The 17,985-nt window shown below is 45.9% G+C and overlaps 2 protein-coding genes and 1 long non-coding RNA gene across 25 annotated transcripts in view; 1 reads left to right on the top strand and 2 right to left on the bottom strand.

Moving 5' to 3' along the window:
- The window catches only part of CARNMT1 (carnosine N-methyltransferase 1), a 222,026-nt gene that overhangs the window by 28,095 nt on the left and 175,946 nt on the right, over window positions 1–17,985 (bottom strand). The window lies entirely within an intron of this gene.
- Window positions 1–17,985, top strand: part of LOC138920402 (uncharacterized) — a 110,945-nt gene that overhangs the window by 23,260 nt on the left and 69,700 nt on the right. For 13 of the 22 annotated variants that reach the window (XR_011431522.1, XR_011431514.1, XR_011431510.1 and 10 more), the window contains one exon: window positions 5,495–5,764. This is a non-coding gene — a long non-coding RNA (uncharacterized lncRNA). Of the gene's footprint in view, window positions 1–590; window positions 799–5,491; window positions 5,765–17,985 lie in introns of all 22 variants that reach the window. The other 9 variants (XR_011431504.1, XR_011431512.1, XR_011431506.1 and 6 more) reach the window with 3 other exon arrangements.
- LOC138915077 (spermatogenesis-associated protein 31D1-like) lies at window positions 6,878–14,054 on the bottom strand. Its single transcript, XM_070248108.1, has 2 exons — window positions 7,662–14,054; window positions 6,878–6,972 (listed from the first exon to the last, which is right to left on the bottom strand). Exons 1-2 carry the CDS (start codon window positions 11,818–11,820, stop codon window positions 6,878–6,880), a joined length of 4,254 nt encoding a protein of 1,417 aa, XP_070104209.1. The 5' UTR covers window positions 11,821–14,054.

Below are 17,985 nucleotides of genomic sequence, written 5' to 3'. Positions count from 1 at the left end.
TACTAAATAAATTCATTCTGAAGGAAGGAAGAATGCATGAGTGGTAAATTGATACTTCTAAAATAATAAAGAGGAGGCCTAGCATTTTAAATGAGTGCTAATAATGGGCAGCACATATTAAACTTCTAGTGTTAGGTAAACACTGTTCAAAACTCTTTACTCATTCATTCCAGTTCCGAGGACCAACCCTATCAGTACACGTCAGTATCTGCACATAATAGATGAGATCTGAGACTCAGGCTACTTGTGCAAGGCCAGGCAGCCAGTGTAAGGTGAAGCCTTAACAGTTGTCAATATTGTTACTCTATTTATTACTATTCTCACCTTGGTGGAGTTGCTAAGAGTGCCATCGTCAAAGGGGGTGGTGCTGGGCAGGCACAGCCCTGCCCCCAGGCCTCTGAGCGCCTTCTAAGGCTGGGCCTGGCGTGAGAGTTTGGGGGCCCAGGGGCTGTGAGGGCCTGCCCACCGTAATGGAAATGGCAGATGGAGGAAAGGATCCTTCGGGCAGGGCAGTGGGGAAGGTCACTCAGGCATCCAGAAACCTTCCTCAGAGCCTGTCTTTGAATTAAATCTCAACTCATATCTTCCAGAAGCCTGAGGGGAGATGTCTGGCCATGTTGCTGGTGCCTTCGCCCTCAAGAAGCCAAACAGGCTCTCAGAGTCTCTCAGGCCCTGCCCCCGGACGTGGCCACGCCCCAGAGCATGCTGGGCAGGACCTCCCCATAGAAATCCCTCCCAGTGCCAATGTATTCCACCAGAGGATTCTGAGCTCTGCTTGGTGTTTCCAGCGGTGATGAGGTAAATGTAGTCTTGGTCCTCTGGAAAACTAGGTAATTAAGGCAGATAGTCCAAACATGTGAAAGTGTTGTGACTTGGAAAGGGCGGGCAGATCCCAGGTTGGGAGGATTAAGGAAAGCATTGAGGGAAACCTTTCAGTATGGTGGGAAGGAAGGAGGAGAGAAGAGATGGAGGATCTCATTTTGGTTTTGGTTTTGTTTTGTTTTGAAGTTTTTATGCAGAAAAGTTCCCATCTGATGACTTCTCTGTTTCCCTTTGGTGGTCCAGCACATATGATCAGTGAGCCAGGAGTGTGGACAAGGTGTAGGAAAGTGGAATTGTTTTGAGAACTTAGGCAAGAGAGTTGACTGAGACAAAAATCACAGAAGCTCCCCCGAGACAGGGCCTCTGTTTGTTGCCTCCACTGGGTGTCCCAAGTGCTTGGAAGAGCGTCTGGCACATGGTAACACAGGAGGAATGACTGGATTCTGAGGCAGTGGTGGAGCTGAGCAACAGATGTAGAACAGAAGTTTATGGGGCACAAAGACACTTGTGTGATTTTATCCAAGAGGAAGTAGGCCCTTATTTGAAGGCAGTGCTAAAACAGGCAGAGTTGGATTTTGCTAGACAGGATGAATGAAAGAAGGGGGTAGGCTGTTTAGAGCAGAGCAGTATATTTAGGTTTAGGATTAAGTGATGCCCCATGAAGTTTTCCTTGGAGAGGGAGGAAATGAAGACAAAGGTTGTCAGGTGAGCAGGGGAAAGTATAGAGCGGCTTGTAGTTCCTGAATAGGTTGAGGAATTAGCATGCTGAGGGCATAAGCTGAGAGGACAAAGGGTGGAATGTCAGACTGTATTTTTTCAGAACACACAAGTGTTGCTGGTGATAAGTTCTAGGCTATGGCCATAACTGAACTGGAATGAAGGTAAAGGACTCTAAGATGAGAAGGAGCAGACAGTGAGAGATCAGATCATTGGATGGTCTATCCACATGGATGTTGGGGCCTCTGATTGATTCCTTCCACTTTGAGTTCCTTTCCTGTCCTCCACAGAATTGGCATTTCCTCTAACTCTAACCTTCAGTCCATGGCATGACTCTGGACAAGAAGGCAGAAATGGGGTGGTGAGAGAGAGGGCTGAAGTAGACCTCCGTTTTGTTTTTGTTTTTATTTTGACACTCAGCATTCACTCACCTTCTAAGAATAGTCCTTCTTTTGCCCTCTGGGGATCTAACCCCGTTGTCAGTTTCAGTCCATGTCAAGTGGAGTTGTTTATCACTAACGCTCTTACTTTAAAGGAGGGCATTGAACTCAGGCTTGGCCAAAAAGATTGGTCCATGCTTTTGGCAACAGTGATTGGTCAGGGATGGGCATGTGACCCAACTGGAGACAATAAGGCACAGTGGGACTTTTGAAGGGACTAGTGGGAGAAACAACCCATTTTTAGCTGCGCTTTTAGTTTGGAAGATGTAGCTACGAACTTGCCAGACAGACTTATAAGGTAGCCAGTCCAGAATCTAGAACAGAGAAATAGATAGAAACTGAAACTTGATGACATCAGCTGAGCCCCAGTATGAATCCTCCTGCCTGAGGGCAGCCTTACTCCCAGACCTTTTTCAGGTGCCTGAGTCAACAGATCCTGTTTTTAAAGTCAGTTGAATTGTGCTTGCCATCATTTACATCCAAAGAATCCCTCACAGCGTAAGGGGGCTCTCCATCCCTGGCTCCCTCTTCTGTGCTAGCACTCTGAATATATATTACCTTCTCTGTCCTTCAGGTCGTGCCCTTCTATAAAAGAGGGTAAAGAAACCTACTTCAAAGCATGGTAAAGTTTAAATGGGATAATATACATAAAAAGCATAAATTTGTTTCACAACATTGAAGTACAATAAGCAGTACTTCATTTTTCTAAATTAAATTAAATCTGGCTTAAAGACCCCAGTTTAAAGGGTAGGAAGATATACAATATTAGTCATTAATGGGAGCTTTTTGCCTATTTAGTTAAGTATTCACCATCAAATACGTAGGTAAGAGCCTGTGATCTTGAGTCCATCTTGGTTGCCCCTGGGATTTTCATTGCCCAAGCCCTTCGGGCCCATTGAAAGGCCAGTGGCTGCACAGCCTCTGTGCTAAGTGTGAGTAATGCCGTGTCTTGTGACAGCTCTCAAGATGATGGGGCTTGATGATTAGTCATCTCAGCATCATCACTTCATCCCTTAAAACATTGTGCTGTCTCCTAGAGGACTTCCACACAGAACCCGTCCACCTAAGGGGCTCGTCTCTACATCCTGATTCTCAGGGTCTTGGAGCCACTGCTACCTTTAGGCAACTCTCCTTCTCTCACCCCAGCACTTGTGTCAACCCCTATCTCCTCTCTCCTTGGAGCAGCCAGCTAAAGTCTCCTCCCACATGAGGGTCTGGACAGGACTGTACAACAGGTATCTCACAACTTCTGTTTGGGTTCAGGAAACATGAAAGCCATTAATAACTCCTGGACCCAGAAGGAGGTGGAGGGTAGAAACAGCATTATCCTGCTTCAAATGAAGGTTGCCTCAAGCTGGGCAAGAATCCCTGCAAAGGAAAATTACCTCCTCTTGTCAGCCCAACCCCCTCCCACAGTGAAGCATTGCTAAACTTGCATAATGCTCAGTTCCTTCTCTACCTCCTGGCCCCCATAGAAGGAAGGAACAGACCCCGAGTCTCCTGGGAGAGATAGGGAGGCAGCCTCCACAAATCTCTGAGCTTCCACTTGGCCTCCCTAAGGAAGACCAAACGTGTCCTTGTGACCCCAGGAAAATAGCCTAATTTAGGCTCTGATCCAGGGCCAATGGAAGTTCCAGAGGAAAGGCCTCAAGAGGAGCCCCCGGGCCAGCCCCGGGGCCAGCCCCGTGGCCAAGTGGTTAAGTTCACACGCTCCGCATTGGAGGCCCAGGGTTTCACTGGTTCGGATCCTGGGTATGGACATGGCACTGCTCTTCAGGCCACGTTGAGGCGACGTCCCACATGCCACAACTAGAGGGACCCACAACTAAAACATACAACTATGTACTGAGGGGATTTGAGGAGAAAAAAGAGAAAAAAAGAAGAAGAAGATTGGCAACAGCTGTTAGCTCAGGTGCCAATCTTTAAAAAGAAAAGAGAGAGAGAGAGAGAGAGAAGAGCCCCTTCTCATAGCCTGGGCCCCTTCATTGTGGCTGCAGATTAGGGCACAGTTCTGAGTGTTAATCCATGTGAAGGCTGCCTCAAGAAAGCTGATTCCCTTAGGCAGCACCTGGTACCAGAGAAATTCACAGTGCCTGAAGCTGGGATCTGGGGTTCCCATACCCAAGCCACATCAAGGTACCAGTCAATTCATGCATTTTATTCGCCCTGACGTTAGGTTTGGAGTGTGGGCTTGAGGGTATAAAAATGCAGGTAACCCATTCACATCACATTCTATGTCACTGAAAATTCTTCAGGCGCCACAGAATATCATGTAAATGACACCCCCCACCCCCACCCCCCAAGCTGCACAGCACTGATCTCTGGGTATAAGCAGCAAGCCCATGAAATCTGTTTCTAGAGAAATTCATCCTCATCTCTCCAGTCACTGTTCAGCTAATACGTTTTCCTTCTTTTGGTAAGAGTCCTGCTTTCCCATAGGAACTGGAATCTGGGAAAAAGGAAAACAGTACTAGAAGCAGAACAAGAGTGTGGGATCACTCCTGGGTGGTACTGTCACCTCATTTGGACAGTTCACTGCCTAGATGTGCTGAGTGTGCAAATTCTGTCTCGTTGCCTCATCCAGTGTTTCTCTGAATAGAAGCAAATATCTGGGCACCGGGTATGACTTGTTTTGTGACCCCAGCCAGTAAGTCAGCCCTTTTGAGCCACCACCTCTCCCTTGGTTAGAAGCTCTTTGGCAATGGGTTCATGGAAAACATCCATGTTCATGGAAAACATCCCAGAATGGGAGCTACATGCTGAATTCCCTAGTACTGGTTTTGCCATCCATTGTGTGATGCATTCACTCTGATGTTCAAGCTGTGAGAAGCAAATTTGAAATGACGGATGTGCTATATTAAATATATCAATAAGAGCAGAAGTTAAACCTTGCAAGCTGTAGGGTTTGCTTCCTCTATAAGCCTGGCTTTCTCTATGGGAACTGAAGGTTGCTTCTTTAGGCCTATAGTCGGGGAGATAGAGCAGAGTGGAGATACGGTGGCGGAGCGAGGATGAGCCGTCTTGCACCTAATTTTTCCTCCCCTCTAAGTCTGAATACTGGCAGTGGTGAGGCAGGTGGTTCTAAGGGCTCCTTTCACTTTACCATTCATGATGACCCCACACCGCCTTTACCTCCATGCCACCTTTCCCTCCTTCTTTGGATGCTTCAATCTCTTTGATGTTTTTCTTACCAGACGTTACTCTCCTTAGCCATTCAACAGCTTTAGCTTTGATGACGTGGATGTGGATGAGCACAAGGATCCGCTTGGTCCCTTTGGTCACTTTTGCTTCGGTGAACTCAGTGGGATGTCCAAGAAAAAACCCTTGTGTTAGGAAGAGTTCTAAGAAGGTTCCAAAGATCCCTTCTTTTGCTAGTCACACCCTGGTATAAACTGCTCCCCTTGAGTGTAAACTGGACCTCGTGATTTGCTTCTGACTAATAGAATAAGGGAAAGGTGATGGGATGTCATTTCCCTCATTAGTTTACAAGATTGTGCCTTCTGTCTTGCTAGCAGACTCTCTCCTGGCTTTGACGAAGCAAGCTGCCATGTTGGAGAGGCCTACATGACAAGGAACTGAAGGTTGCCTCCAGCCAACTCCAGCCAACAGCCATCCAGGAATTGAGGCTCTCAGTCCAACAGGCCTTGAGGAACTGCATCCAGCCAGCAACTGTAGAAGTGAGCGAAGAAGTGTGTATTTCCCCAGTCAAGCCTTCAGCTGAGACCCCAGCCCCAGCTGACACCTTAATTGCAGCCTTGTGAGAGACCTTGGAGCAGAGAACCCAGGTAGGCCTTGCCTACATTCCTCACCAACAGAAACTATGAATTAATAAATACTTGGTTTTTTAAGCCACTAACTTTTGGGGTATTTGTTATATAGTAACTAACACACCCCTAAATTACTGTAACCTTGGTGTAAGATGCAGCATGGCTGGGAAGGCAGGCAGCAGATGAGAGGACAACCTCCTTGACAACATTCCTGGAGATACTGTCTTCAATCTCGAAGACTATCCCAAGTTCTCTTAGCTGCAGCGGTATCATTGTGCTCCCCCCAGCCCTGATTAGTCTCCAGGAGGTGAGGCCTAGGTAAGGTAAGTGCTGGGTGGAGTGGATGGCCAGGATGTGGGGTGTTAATCTGTCTGGAAGGGACATTTTGAGCTCGAAGTGACCCTCAGGGATCATGAGGAGTGATGATAAGGTCATTCTTCCCCTCCTCATTTTTTCCTTCCTTTTCCACTCACTCCACCATTCCTTTTTCCCTACTTGTTGTCTCCTTTTGCCCCAAATTCTGGGTGGCTGCCTGCTGACCATTCCTAGAAGTGATAGCCAGGTGATCTCTTGGTCTTGCAATAATTCTACCAAGCTGGGCGTCCTGAGGAAGTTTCCCTCGGGAGCGGCTCTGCCCATTCCTTGAGGTGTCCTCACATGCAGGGAGACCTCATTGTTGAGCTCAGAATGTGCCTTCCAGACAGATTAACACCCCACATATAACAGATTCTTCGGCGGGACCCACCCAGTTCCTGGACCCCGCCCTGGCCACTCCAGTGTCCACAATTGCAAAACCCATCCATACACACACCTGCACTGACTGCTCACCTGTGAGATACTCAGGAATCAGCAACGTTTTCTAAATGAAGGTAAGTTACGGTTTTCAGGAAAATATTCCTATCTCTGGTCCTTTACAGAGCTGCGAGTTCTCTCCTCCCTTCTGCTCCAGGAAAGGTAGAGGAAGGGGAAGGGTGGACTGCTCCCCATTTTCGTTAGGGTCAGCTGAGGCGTGGGGACGTGGCCCACCACCCAGACTTCCTGAGGGAGAGAAAGGCTCTTAGGAGCAGGTGACATTCATTCCTCACCAAGAGATCCAAGAGCAACATTTGCCCCTGCCACTCACCTCAGGGCCTAAACGCCCCCACACTTCCAATTCCAAAACTTTCTGAGGCAACGAGGGGCAATTCTGGCTGTATCCTTCCAGAGGAACGCATCCCACCCTGCAGCTGTGTATAGTTCAGGATAGTGAGGGAGTAGATGGAAAGACAAGTTGAGCCAATTTCTGGACTTGAAGGGTTTTTCTCATTTTGAAAAGGCCCGGAAGTTTTTAGAGTAAACTTTTTGTACTTTTTATGAAAAAGTAAAGTGTTTTAAGTACAGGACATCTGAGTAAGGTCAAATACAGGACCCAAGATAAAACTGAGAAAGCCACTGTCAGGCCCCCTACAAGAGACTGGTCATCTTGCAGAAACCAAAAGAGGAAATCAGTCAGAGCTGACTTCCCTCCTTCCTTTCCCTGAGCATAAGCCCTGGGAACCCCAAACCCACTCCCCCAAAGCACCACACAGAGAACACTACTCTCTCTTAGCAGAAACATTTATTGAGGACGATCAGTATCCTTGGTTGTGCTAACCATGGTTCTCATCAGAGGATGTGTTCTCTTGAAAACTGCAATGCTTTCTCAACAAGGACTGAATGATTTCTTTGGGGACATTTTTCCTCCCTGGAAGTGTTGGAGAAGCATTTCCTGTTTGAATAGAAGAGTCATATCTCTGAACACAGTGCTTTCATTAGAGGTGAGGGTGGCCGGAGGGACGTAGCATACATCATGCATGCAGTTGGGTCTTGGATGGGGCACAGACTCCCTGTAGGGTGGGGAAGGGGGTTGACTCTGGCATAAATGCTGGTCCTTTCCAGGGCTGTCTGATCCTGTGTCTTTTCTGTCTAACCCTTGTACGAAAACTCTTGTCAGGAGGGACAGCATCTTGGCTGCAGGATGTGGTCCTTGCCCATTCCCCTGGCTGTGGGTCAGAGAGAGCCCCGTAGTTGGAGGGATGTCCCTCGTCAGGCTCTACCTGGGCCTGCAGTTCCCCCTTCTGCTGACTTAACTCTGCAGCCTCAGGTTCGTATCTACATGCCAGTTTCTCCTCTAAGATCTTCCCGATGGCTGCCATGAGCTCATGAGCTTCAGGAGGCCCACAGCTCACGAGAGCTGCACTTTGAGCTGGGTCTCGGAGCGGTGCAAAGGTTGACGTGAACTTGGCTTTTTGCTGGGGACTTTCCTGCCCTGTGATTTTTTTCTTGGAATTAATCCATTGAAAAAACTGCCTCATTTTTTTTCTGAAGTAACTTTCAGGAGGGAACTGTTCATTCTGTGACAGACACGGGGAAGTGCCCTCTAATTCTCTGTCCTCGATAGAGTGGCTCCTCTTTCTGGCTTTAGACGTCCCAACTCCTGAATCCTCGCTTCCACATTCTCCTGCTTTGGAATCCAGAGGTCTCACTGTCTTTGCAGCTGGTGGGAAATTCCTATCCTGGCATTTCCATGAGACATGCTTAGAGGCCCTGGGTTCCCGCCAATCCCCATTGTCCTCCAAGTGGACTTGCAGCACCTGGGAAGCTCCCATGTCCCCACTGGACACGCTCTGGGACTGAGTCAGTGAGGAGTCGGAAGGCAAGCTGTCTGAAGTAAGGGATATGTCAGCGGGAGAGCCTTTAGGCTGGCTATGTTCCTTGCTCTTTAATTGAAACTTCCACTCGGTAAGGAGCTGTTTTTTAATGTCTGATGGTTTGGTATCTTGGGGAACTGGTATTTTTGGTGAGGGACATTCACTGGTCAGGGTAGTTTCTACTTTGCTCATATTGATATTTACCATTTGGGAGCTTCCCAACTTGTTCGTTGTCAAGATGTCACAAGATTGTGATGTAAGAGTGCACAGCTCCTCAGCCTTGAATATCTCCCTGAAGTTCATGGTGGACGTGGAAAAATGTTTTAAATTCTTCTCCACCATCTTTTGGCCCTGAATCATGTCCTCTCTATCACTGGAACTCACATTCTCATCCCTTGGCACATGTCCAGCCCCAGCTTGCCTTGTGGGCACCTCTCGGCTGCATCTGTTATTGTCTAGTGCAGTCTTCCTCTGACTCACTTTGTCTGTAAAGCTGTGTGTGAGGATCTCTGAAGTCTGTCTGCCATGCTCGATTGCCTGGATGTCCTTGGCAAGCTCCTGGTCGAGATCAGAGTGGGATGGTTTTAGGGCCCCCTGTCCTTCGTTGCCCACAGATGAGGTAGCAGGGAGTGGAAGATCCAGGATGGGGACTGAATTCGTTGTTTTCACCTTATTTCCCTGAAAACTTTTAGAGCTTCCCTCAAGGGGCTTGGAAACCTCAGCTTTGGAATCCACCCCAGAAATATAGGTGGCTGAGGAGAGAAAGTCAAATTGGGGAAGAGGCCATGTTTTGGCTTCTCTCAACCTATAGGATTTTATGGATTCAAGAACTTTGAGGGGTAGGCCCCACCTCTGACTCACGCGAAATCTTATAATATGGGCTTCTAGCACCTGTCGGGTGTTGGGATCCACAAAAGAAAGCTCTGGAGTGGTCATCTGGGGGTGGACCCCACCTACTGTTACATTTTTCAAATTTTTGTTTTCCATATTGTTCTGGGAACTCCCAGAAGGAGGGGATGGGTTGTCCTCAGCCAGCCATGAATGACACACCCCGAGGGGGATCCTCCCCGCAGTGATCTGCCAAAACTTCTGGCTTAGATGTAATCTAAGAATGGTTTTCATTTCATTCTGGTCTGTGTCCTTCCTTGAGACATTTAAGAGTTCATTCCCTGAGTAATTCCTTGAGTGACACACACAGCTACTTTTTGTCTCTGAGGCAGCCCTCAGACTCTTTAGTAGGTAGCATTCTGAGACCCTTTGAGGACTGTCTTCTGTGCTCTTCTCTAGGATATATCCAAGATTCCTCTTCATGTCCTGCCTCAGTTGAAACTTTGTTGAGATCGTCTCATGGAAGCTTCCTGGGAGACTCAATTCAGTCTCTGCTAGATCCTTGCTACTCTGGCCCTGAAGCTGACGGAGCTGTGAGTGAGCATGTCTGCCTTTTTGCTGAGATGTTTCTGTGAATTTACACGGAGACTCTAGATTCCTACTGGCATGGAGGCAGCAGTGTGAGAATAGCCTCCTTGGAATGTGGAGCTCGATTTTATCCTGGGGTTCACTGGTGATATGAACATGGCCAGGAAGGACAGAGACTGGTACATAGGCATGGGAGGACTGGCTGACCAACGGAGGGGAGACAGCTTGAGGACAAATGGCTTCTCGAGATTTTTGGAATGCAGGGACTAAACCCCACAGACTTTCTTGTTGCTTCTGCAACATGTGCCATTTGAGGTGTTGATTTTCAGTTGAGCTATGAGAGTCTGACTGAATCTGGGATCTATGGAAAGACACTCCATTGTCCCTAATCTGGGATGGAGAAGAAGATGGTAGGATTGAGAGTGGGGATTGAAGGTGGGCATGGGGCTGGACCTGAGTGAAAGGTGGGGGCTGAGATTGGGGGTTGGTCTGAGAGAAGGGTTGCGGATGTACATCGGAGAGGGGAGGAGGGTGAGAATGGGGAAGTGGTGGAGATTCTTGATCCCACATCTTGACTGCAGAAGCATTACAGATTCCATTGAATAAGACAAAATGAGACCCTAGTGGGGCACTACTACTAGAAACCAGGAGAGTGGCCACCAGGGACTCACTGTGCAGAGAGGGAAGACCCCAAAAGAGCTGGGTATATTTCTGCTGCAAGTTTTCTCCCAAAGTCTTGACATACAGTAGCTGTTGACAAATGCTCAGCTGCTCTGGCTTGCCTGTGATGTCCCAGCCAGTTTTGGGGGCTGTGGTGTCTTGTACGTCAAGTGGCTGCAATGAATTCCCTGAAGACATCCGTTGGTTTTCTGAGCACATTTGTTTTGAAAATAGTCCTTCCTCCTTTTCTTTGTTCTCTAAAATCTGGAAATCCATTCTCTTTTTTATTTGTCTTGCCAAGAATGCCTGGCCGTTAAGGCCAAGGAAAGAATGGCTGCTGGCCTCCATGCGATTGGTAGCAGAGTCTCCCCAGAGACAGGTCTCTGGTAGACGGAGGGAAACTTGCTCTCGTTGAAAATGAGAGTGTGATAATGTGGGGAGGAACATGTTCTTGGCAGGAGCCTGACCACAAGAGAATTCTGAAATGGACAGACTTGAATGGTCAGTGCCTCTGACTGTTGGGACATAAGTGGACAACCCACCAGGGCTATCTGGAGATGAGTTCTCTGGAACAGACTTCAATGAGATGGAAACCGATTTAGATTGAGTCACAGTTAAAGGGTGGTCTGTCGGTGGTGAGACAGACAGGCTTGGTGGTGTGTGATGACAAGCCAGTGAATCAGTGGGATTGATTATCTGGGACAAATTTGGTAAGGGGTTAATATCTTGGGAAAGAGTGCGGTCAAGAGAGAAGATCGTATTCAGAGACAGAGTGTCCTCTGGTTGGAGAATAGGACCCGTTGCCTGGGTGTTATGTGGTGGGAGAGGGGGAAGGGCAAGGGGTTGGGGTGGGGAATGGTCTGCTGGGAATTTGGACTCCAAGGGAGGAAAAGGCTCTGGTGGCATAGAGTGACCCGGTGGTGAGGGTGAAAGAAAGTCAGCTAAGGGTGTCGTTGGGTTAGATGAGAGGACGGAGAGGGGCGGTGGGGAAGGGTCAGGTGGAGGGGATGGTGTTAGGTCTCCTGGAGGGACTTCTGAGAAGGCAGAGGACAGAGTGAATGATGACTCAGTCCCAGAAGCTGTGGAAGCCAGAGAGGACACAGAGGCAGTATCATGTTCCAGGTCCTCCAGGAACAGCAGCTGATTGACCTCCACGGTTGTGCTATTACACTCCTCACAGGAGGGCTCTGGACATAGCAGTTGATGAAAGCAGATGGTATCGCGATCCTGGCCCCGGGGACTGAAGGAGACAGGAGATACATAGCTGCAGCCAGGACCAGAACAAATATATGGGGCCCTGGCAGGTCTGACAGAGGTAGGGGCACCCATTGCATACTGTCCTTTCACATCCCCCCACTTCCTTGAGCTCACAATCTATGTTGTTTCCTTCTCCCCAAGACTTTCACAATCTGGATTTCAAAATCTGAGGATTTTCCCTCCCTTATCAATCTCACGTTTCACTGAGGCCCTAGAAATTCTTAGACACTGCTAACAAGCGGGATACAGGAAAGAAGGATTGTGTCTAGTCACCTTTGCAGCAGAGAAAGCACCTTCCTTGCCTCCTCTGCTTCGCTCTGGCAAGCTCTCCAACCTGGGAAACCAGGAAAGTGATGAAGACAGAAGCAAAGAGATCTTTTAGGAGGCAGAGCAGAATGTTCTTTATGGTACCCTTGGTAGATTGGACTTGGAGAGCTCCAAGAATTAGGATTCAAGATCGCACGGTTAATGATAATAATAAAGCTCACGTGTGTATGTTGCTTTATCATTCACAAAGGGCTTTCATTCCTATATGTATGTCATCCCATGTGAGGCTCAAAAACACCATGTGAGGAACATAGGTCACTGGTTACTTCAAGGAAGAATCTGATCATCCAGGAAGTCAAAGTACTTTCACAAGGCCAGGAGACAGAAGTTCTGACTCTTGACATCTCATATGGCCACTTATTGGGCAACGCCCATTGCCCAGGTCCATCACTGCTTCATGCCCAGATGTGGGCAGAGCAGGAATCTGAGAAATGTTTCAGGTTCTGACTGCTTTCCCATGAGCCTCTCCTCTGAGGGCTCTGTTTTCTGAGAGGGACTCTATCTAGCGACTGACATCCTCAGAGACCATGGACCTGGGACCTCATGGAAAGGACAGGAAGGGTCACCCTTGGGGAGCTCAGGTGGGATAGGTAGAACCTTACCACTTGGTGTTCCACCTTTTCTTCTCCTCTTGGCTCTGCCCTGACACTGAGAACAAAAAGAAAAGAATGAGGGGCTGGGACTCATTGGTCTCACTTCTCTGTTTAGGAAAGCCAGATATTTGTTATCCAAGAATAGTATGACTCTCTATTTTAATTCCTACAATTTTGCGTTCCTTCCTTCTATTAATTTTTAAAGGTGATAAAATACTTTCAGTTTTTCCTTCTTTGAAAACCTCGAAGGAGGATTTTTGGCTGGAGTCCACACTTGATATTCTCAGTCAGAAGTCCTCTGCTCAAGGAGGGCATAGACTCTGAGGCCCACAGTCACATCTGTGCCTCCTCAGATAGGACCCTGTATCCTGGGACAGAGCTCTTGCTCCAGCATCTGCTCAGAGACTCAGCTCTGTTCTCCTGATCTGCCCAACACGAAGGAAGGCTTGGCAAGGGGCACCTGACATGGCAAGATGACTCATGATCAAGTGCTGGGAACGGTGTTCTCCTACCCAGATCTGAAACGCTAAATAGCTGAATCAAGGACTACAGAATCCCTGTTTGGGATTTTATTTGGGAACCTACCAGCACACCCAGATAGTCTGTGAGCTTTAAATGGAATCCTTAGTCCTCCCTGAAGCCCTAGTTCTGCCTGTTCTCTTCCCCTAAGAGAGCAATGGTCTGTCCTCTCCTCAGACTTCCCATTTTAGGTGTCTCTCTGGCCCAGCCAAACTCATTTAAAAATGTGAGAAAGGGAACAGGAAAATAAAGAATTATTCTTTGAGGAGTGACTTTTGGTTCCAGCTCCAACACTTAAAGAGCTTGGGAGTCTTTACTACGGTCTTTAGAAGAAGCAAAAGCTGGGCAAACTGAAAATCAATGGCTTTTCTTGAAGTCACCAGAGAATTGAGGTTGCAGGGCAAACTGCTACCCAAAATCTTCAGAGAGGGTGAATGCAGAGAATCACAGTTAAGATCAGCTTACCTGGAGCAGAAGCCACTAGAGCCATTAACTGGTAGAAACACGTAAAAGACACTGACAAACTGCTGAGGATGCATGTGGGCTAGCATGAAAGTGAGAAACTCCTGGAGGACCATTTAAGGGGAGGCCCCACCTACTCGTGAGTTTTACTTCCAGGAACCCTACTGAGTTCTCACAGTGAAGAACCATGAAGAAACTCTGATGTTTCTGGCACGGGAGGGTGGGGGAGAAAGCTTACCATTTTGAAAGGATTTTGAAATATCCCCTGAGTGTGCTCCGTAATAGAAGCCTCCTCAGCAGGGGAAAAGACTACCAAGCCTTATCCCACGTGGGTGAAGGGCAATTACCCAACTGCAGCCCCCTGTAGCCTTCCTGTCTCATCTAAAGAGTTCAAAGAAAAGAAAAAAAAAAGCTTAGAAACACTTGTGAACGTCACAACCCAGGGACACAGGCCCACTAAAAGATTTAATTATATCCCCTCCCTTAACACCTTCCCACCGCGTCCCCAGGGCTGCAGTATAGTGATGGGATCATAGCTGAAAGAGTCGCAAGGCATAGGCTCTGTTTAAGGAGGAGATTTAGGGGAACCTAAAGACACAAGAAACACAAAAACAAGGACACTAGAGGAAATTGAAGCCTCTGACATGCACAGCTACGGTAAATATTAAACACAGCCCAACACCTAGCCAGATGAGCATAGAACTTCACACTAAAGGTTTATTTATTTCAGTTCCTATTTCCTAATACAGCATGTCTGGCTTTCAACCAAAAATTACAAGGCATGCTAAAAGGCAAGAACAAACAGTCTAAACAGACCAAGCAAGCATCAGATCCACATTCACATTGACACAGGTTTTGGAATTATGACACATAGAATCCAAAATAACCATGATTAGTATGTTAAGGGCTCGGATGGAAAAAATAGATGGCACACAAGAACAGATGAGGAATGTCAACAGACAGAGGGAAATTCTAAGAAAGAATCAAAAGGGAATGTGAGAAACCCAAAACACTGTACAAGAAATGGAGAAGGCCTGTGATTGGCTCATCTGTAGATTGCATACGGCCAAGGAAGGAATATGTGAGTTTGAATATATGTCAATAGAAACTTTGCAAACTGAAATGCACAGAGAAAAAGAAAACAAATTTTAAAGCCCAGAATATCCAAGACCTGTGAGACAGTTTCAAAATATGTAGCATGTGTAATTGGCATACCAGAAGGAGAAAAGAGAAAGAACAGAGTAGAAAAATATTTGAAGTAATAATGGCCAAGGATTTTCCAAAATTAATGACAGGTTAACCATAGATTGTAGAAGCTCAGAAAAGACCCCAACAAGATAAATACTAAAATAGTCTATACTTGGACATATCATCTTCAAACTGTAGGAAACCAAAAGATAAATCTTGAAAGAATCCAGAGGAAAATAAACACCCTACATCTAGAGGAACAAGGATGAGAAGTGTGGGATTCTCATCATAAACCATGCAAGCAAGAAGAGAGTGGAGTGAAATATTCAAAGTGTTGAAAGAAGAAAAAACACCACCCACCTAGAATTTTATATCTAGTGAGATTATCATTCAAAAGTGAAGGAGAAATAAAACCTTTCTCAGACAAACAAAAACTGAGGGAATTCATCAGCAGCAGACCTGCTCTGCAATAAATATCTTTTAAAAGTTCCTCAGGGAGAAGGAAAATGATAACTTGGATCTTCATTAAAAAGAGGAAGAGAAGGAATAAATTAAGGTAAAATGAAACTTTTATTTTTCTTATTCTCAATTGAGCTAATAATAATAGTGACAAGGTATTGGGTGATTATAGTATATGGATAAGTGAAAGGAATGAAAACAATGTTACAGAGGACTTACATTAGTTATAAACGTATATTACAAACTCTACAGCAACCACTGAAATTTTTTTAAAGAACAATTGATATAGTAAGAGATGAGAGAAAATGGAATCATATAAAATACTTGTCTAAAACCAGAAAATGCAGAAAAAGAGAAGAAAAAAGAAGAGATATAATGAATAGTAAACAGTTATAGACATTGTAGATATGAGTCCTACCGTATTTTTAAAAAAATCACTAAATATAAATGGTGTAAATTCACCAATTAAAAAACAGAGACTGTCAGTGGATAAAAAAAACAAGACCCAATTAAATGTTGTATCCAAAATGCCCACTTTAAAAATAAAGATACAGATAGATTACAGATAAAGACAGAGAAAAATGTACCATGCTAACACTAACCAAAAGAAAACAGGAGTAACTATATTAATTTCAGACAAAGCAGACTTCAGAACAAGGAAAACTATCAGGGATAAAGAGGGGTATTACATAACCACAAAGGGTCCGTGCTCCAACAAGACACACAGTCCTCAACATGAATACATCTAACAACGTAATGTCAAAATATGAGGCAAAAACTGGTAGAACTGCAAAGAGAAATAGTTGAATCCGTTGTTATGTTTGGAGATTTAACCCTCTCTCTCAGAAATGGACAGATTCAGCAGGCAGAAAATCAGTATAGATGCAGTTGACCTGAACAGCACCATCAGTCAACGTGATCTAATTGACATTTTGTAGAGTACTTCATCCGATAATACACATTCTTCTCAAACTCTCATGGAACATTCACCAAGATAGACCACGTTCTTGGCCACAAAACACACTTTAACAAAAATAAATAGAGATTGTACAAAGTATGTTTTCAGACCATAATGGAATTAAACTAGGAATCAATTACAGAAGGATAGCTGGAAATCCTAAAATGTTTGGAGATTAAACAACACTCTACTAAACACACTGGTCAAGGAAGAAGTCTCAAAGTATTTTAAACTAAATGAAAATTAAAATAGAACTTATTAGAATTTATAAGGTATAGCAAAAGCAGTACTTAGGGGGAAATTGATAGCATTGAATGCATCTATTTGAAAAGAAAGATTTGATATTTCTGAGGGACCTGATTTACTTACCTGATTGATGTCTCTCTCTTTCCGAAATATTGGGAAACATGGACTCCTCTTTAGGTAGCAGAGTGACAGAAGAAGGAGCCCCACCCCACACAGGAAGGCAGGGATGGGAATACCTAGGATCTCAAGCTGGAGCTCAGCCATGGTGCATTAACATTCCTCAGACAAAGAGGGTGATCTGCATCACCAGAAGTGCACTGCCACCTCAGGCAGCTGGGCATTAAGAGTGCACATTCTAGACTAGAGTTCCAGGCCCACATCACAGAGCTTTAGCATAGACACCAAAGGTTCTTGAAGGTCGGGGAGGGGAAAACACAGAAGTGATGAACCCACAACCCTTCCCCCACCATCCAGGCCAGCAAATCAGTCCACCCCTCTGAGGCCCTTTAGATACTTCCAACTTACCTTCCAACTCCACATATTCACCATAGCATATATTTCACCTTGGTGAAATTTTCTATTTATTCTGTTACCCAGCTATTACCTAAGAGCCTTTTATTGCTTGGTGATCTCCTTTTGGACCCCCACGTCATCTTTGAAAGTCGGTCCTGTGCCCAGGGATTTACATCCCCAAGATCTACTCGGCCTTCAACTAAACCTTCCCCTCATACATAATGTGTTTTTACCTGTATGAAACCACAAATACACTCAGCAGCAGCCCCACCTCCCATTATCTCCTCAAAAGAATCCACTATCACCAAAAAGCATGAGAGAACAGAGTAGCCTGTATCAACCAACAGAAAGCCTGAGAAAGAGGGCCACAAGGGCGTGGCACATCCGTGGACCCAGGGCAAACAACTTGAAAATGCTTGGTAGTTCTTCTTTTCCCCAAATCCCTCTTAGGCTAGTCAGCCTCTAAAGGTTCTCAAATCTGGCCCCCTCCACCCATACGGTGTCTCGCCCTGCTCCTCCCTCTTTTTCTCTGCCAAATCCCCTCCTCCCAGCAAAATTTTAAACTTTTCCATTATTTTACAGAGCAGTTGTGCTGGACCATGACCTGCAGGGTCAAACTCCTCTTGATTTAGGGACTAGGCTTCTCTTTAGCATAACTTCTAGTGAGCACAGTTGTAATCATATTTGACAGTACCTTTAGGTTTTTTTTGAATCACACCTATGGTTACTTCTTCCATGAAAGGTTTTATGATTTTTTCCCCATCTACTTTCTATCTTTTCCCCAAAATTCCCATTGACATCTCTGTACCTTTTTAAACAATAATGTCATTTTTGTTGATGGTGTATATATATTTATTTCATCTCCCCCCACGCTAGCTAGTCATTTAATAGTTATAACTTTTACAGCTTCATTGTTCAGTGCTGAACTGCTGGAATGAAGCCCTGTGTCGTGTCCTCCCTTTGCGTGCCCGC

This window comes from Equus caballus, chromosome 23, assembly GCF_041296265.1.
Source record: "Equus caballus isolate H_3958 breed thoroughbred chromosome 23, TB-T2T, whole genome shotgun sequence".
NCBI lineage: Eukaryota > Metazoa > Chordata > Mammalia > Perissodactyla > Equidae > Equus > Equus caballus.
This window is presented reverse-complemented; position numbering and strand designations above follow the sequence as displayed.

Coding starts and splice junctions, on each gene's coding strand:
- LOC138915077 (XM_070248108.1), bottom strand. CDS start 11,820: ATGGGTGCCCCTACCTCTGTCAGACCTGCCAGGGCCCCATATATTTGT. Junction 6,973..7,661: donor ACACAGGATCAGACAGCCCT/GGAAAGGACCAG, acceptor AACTATACACAG/CTGCAGGGTGGGATGCGTTC.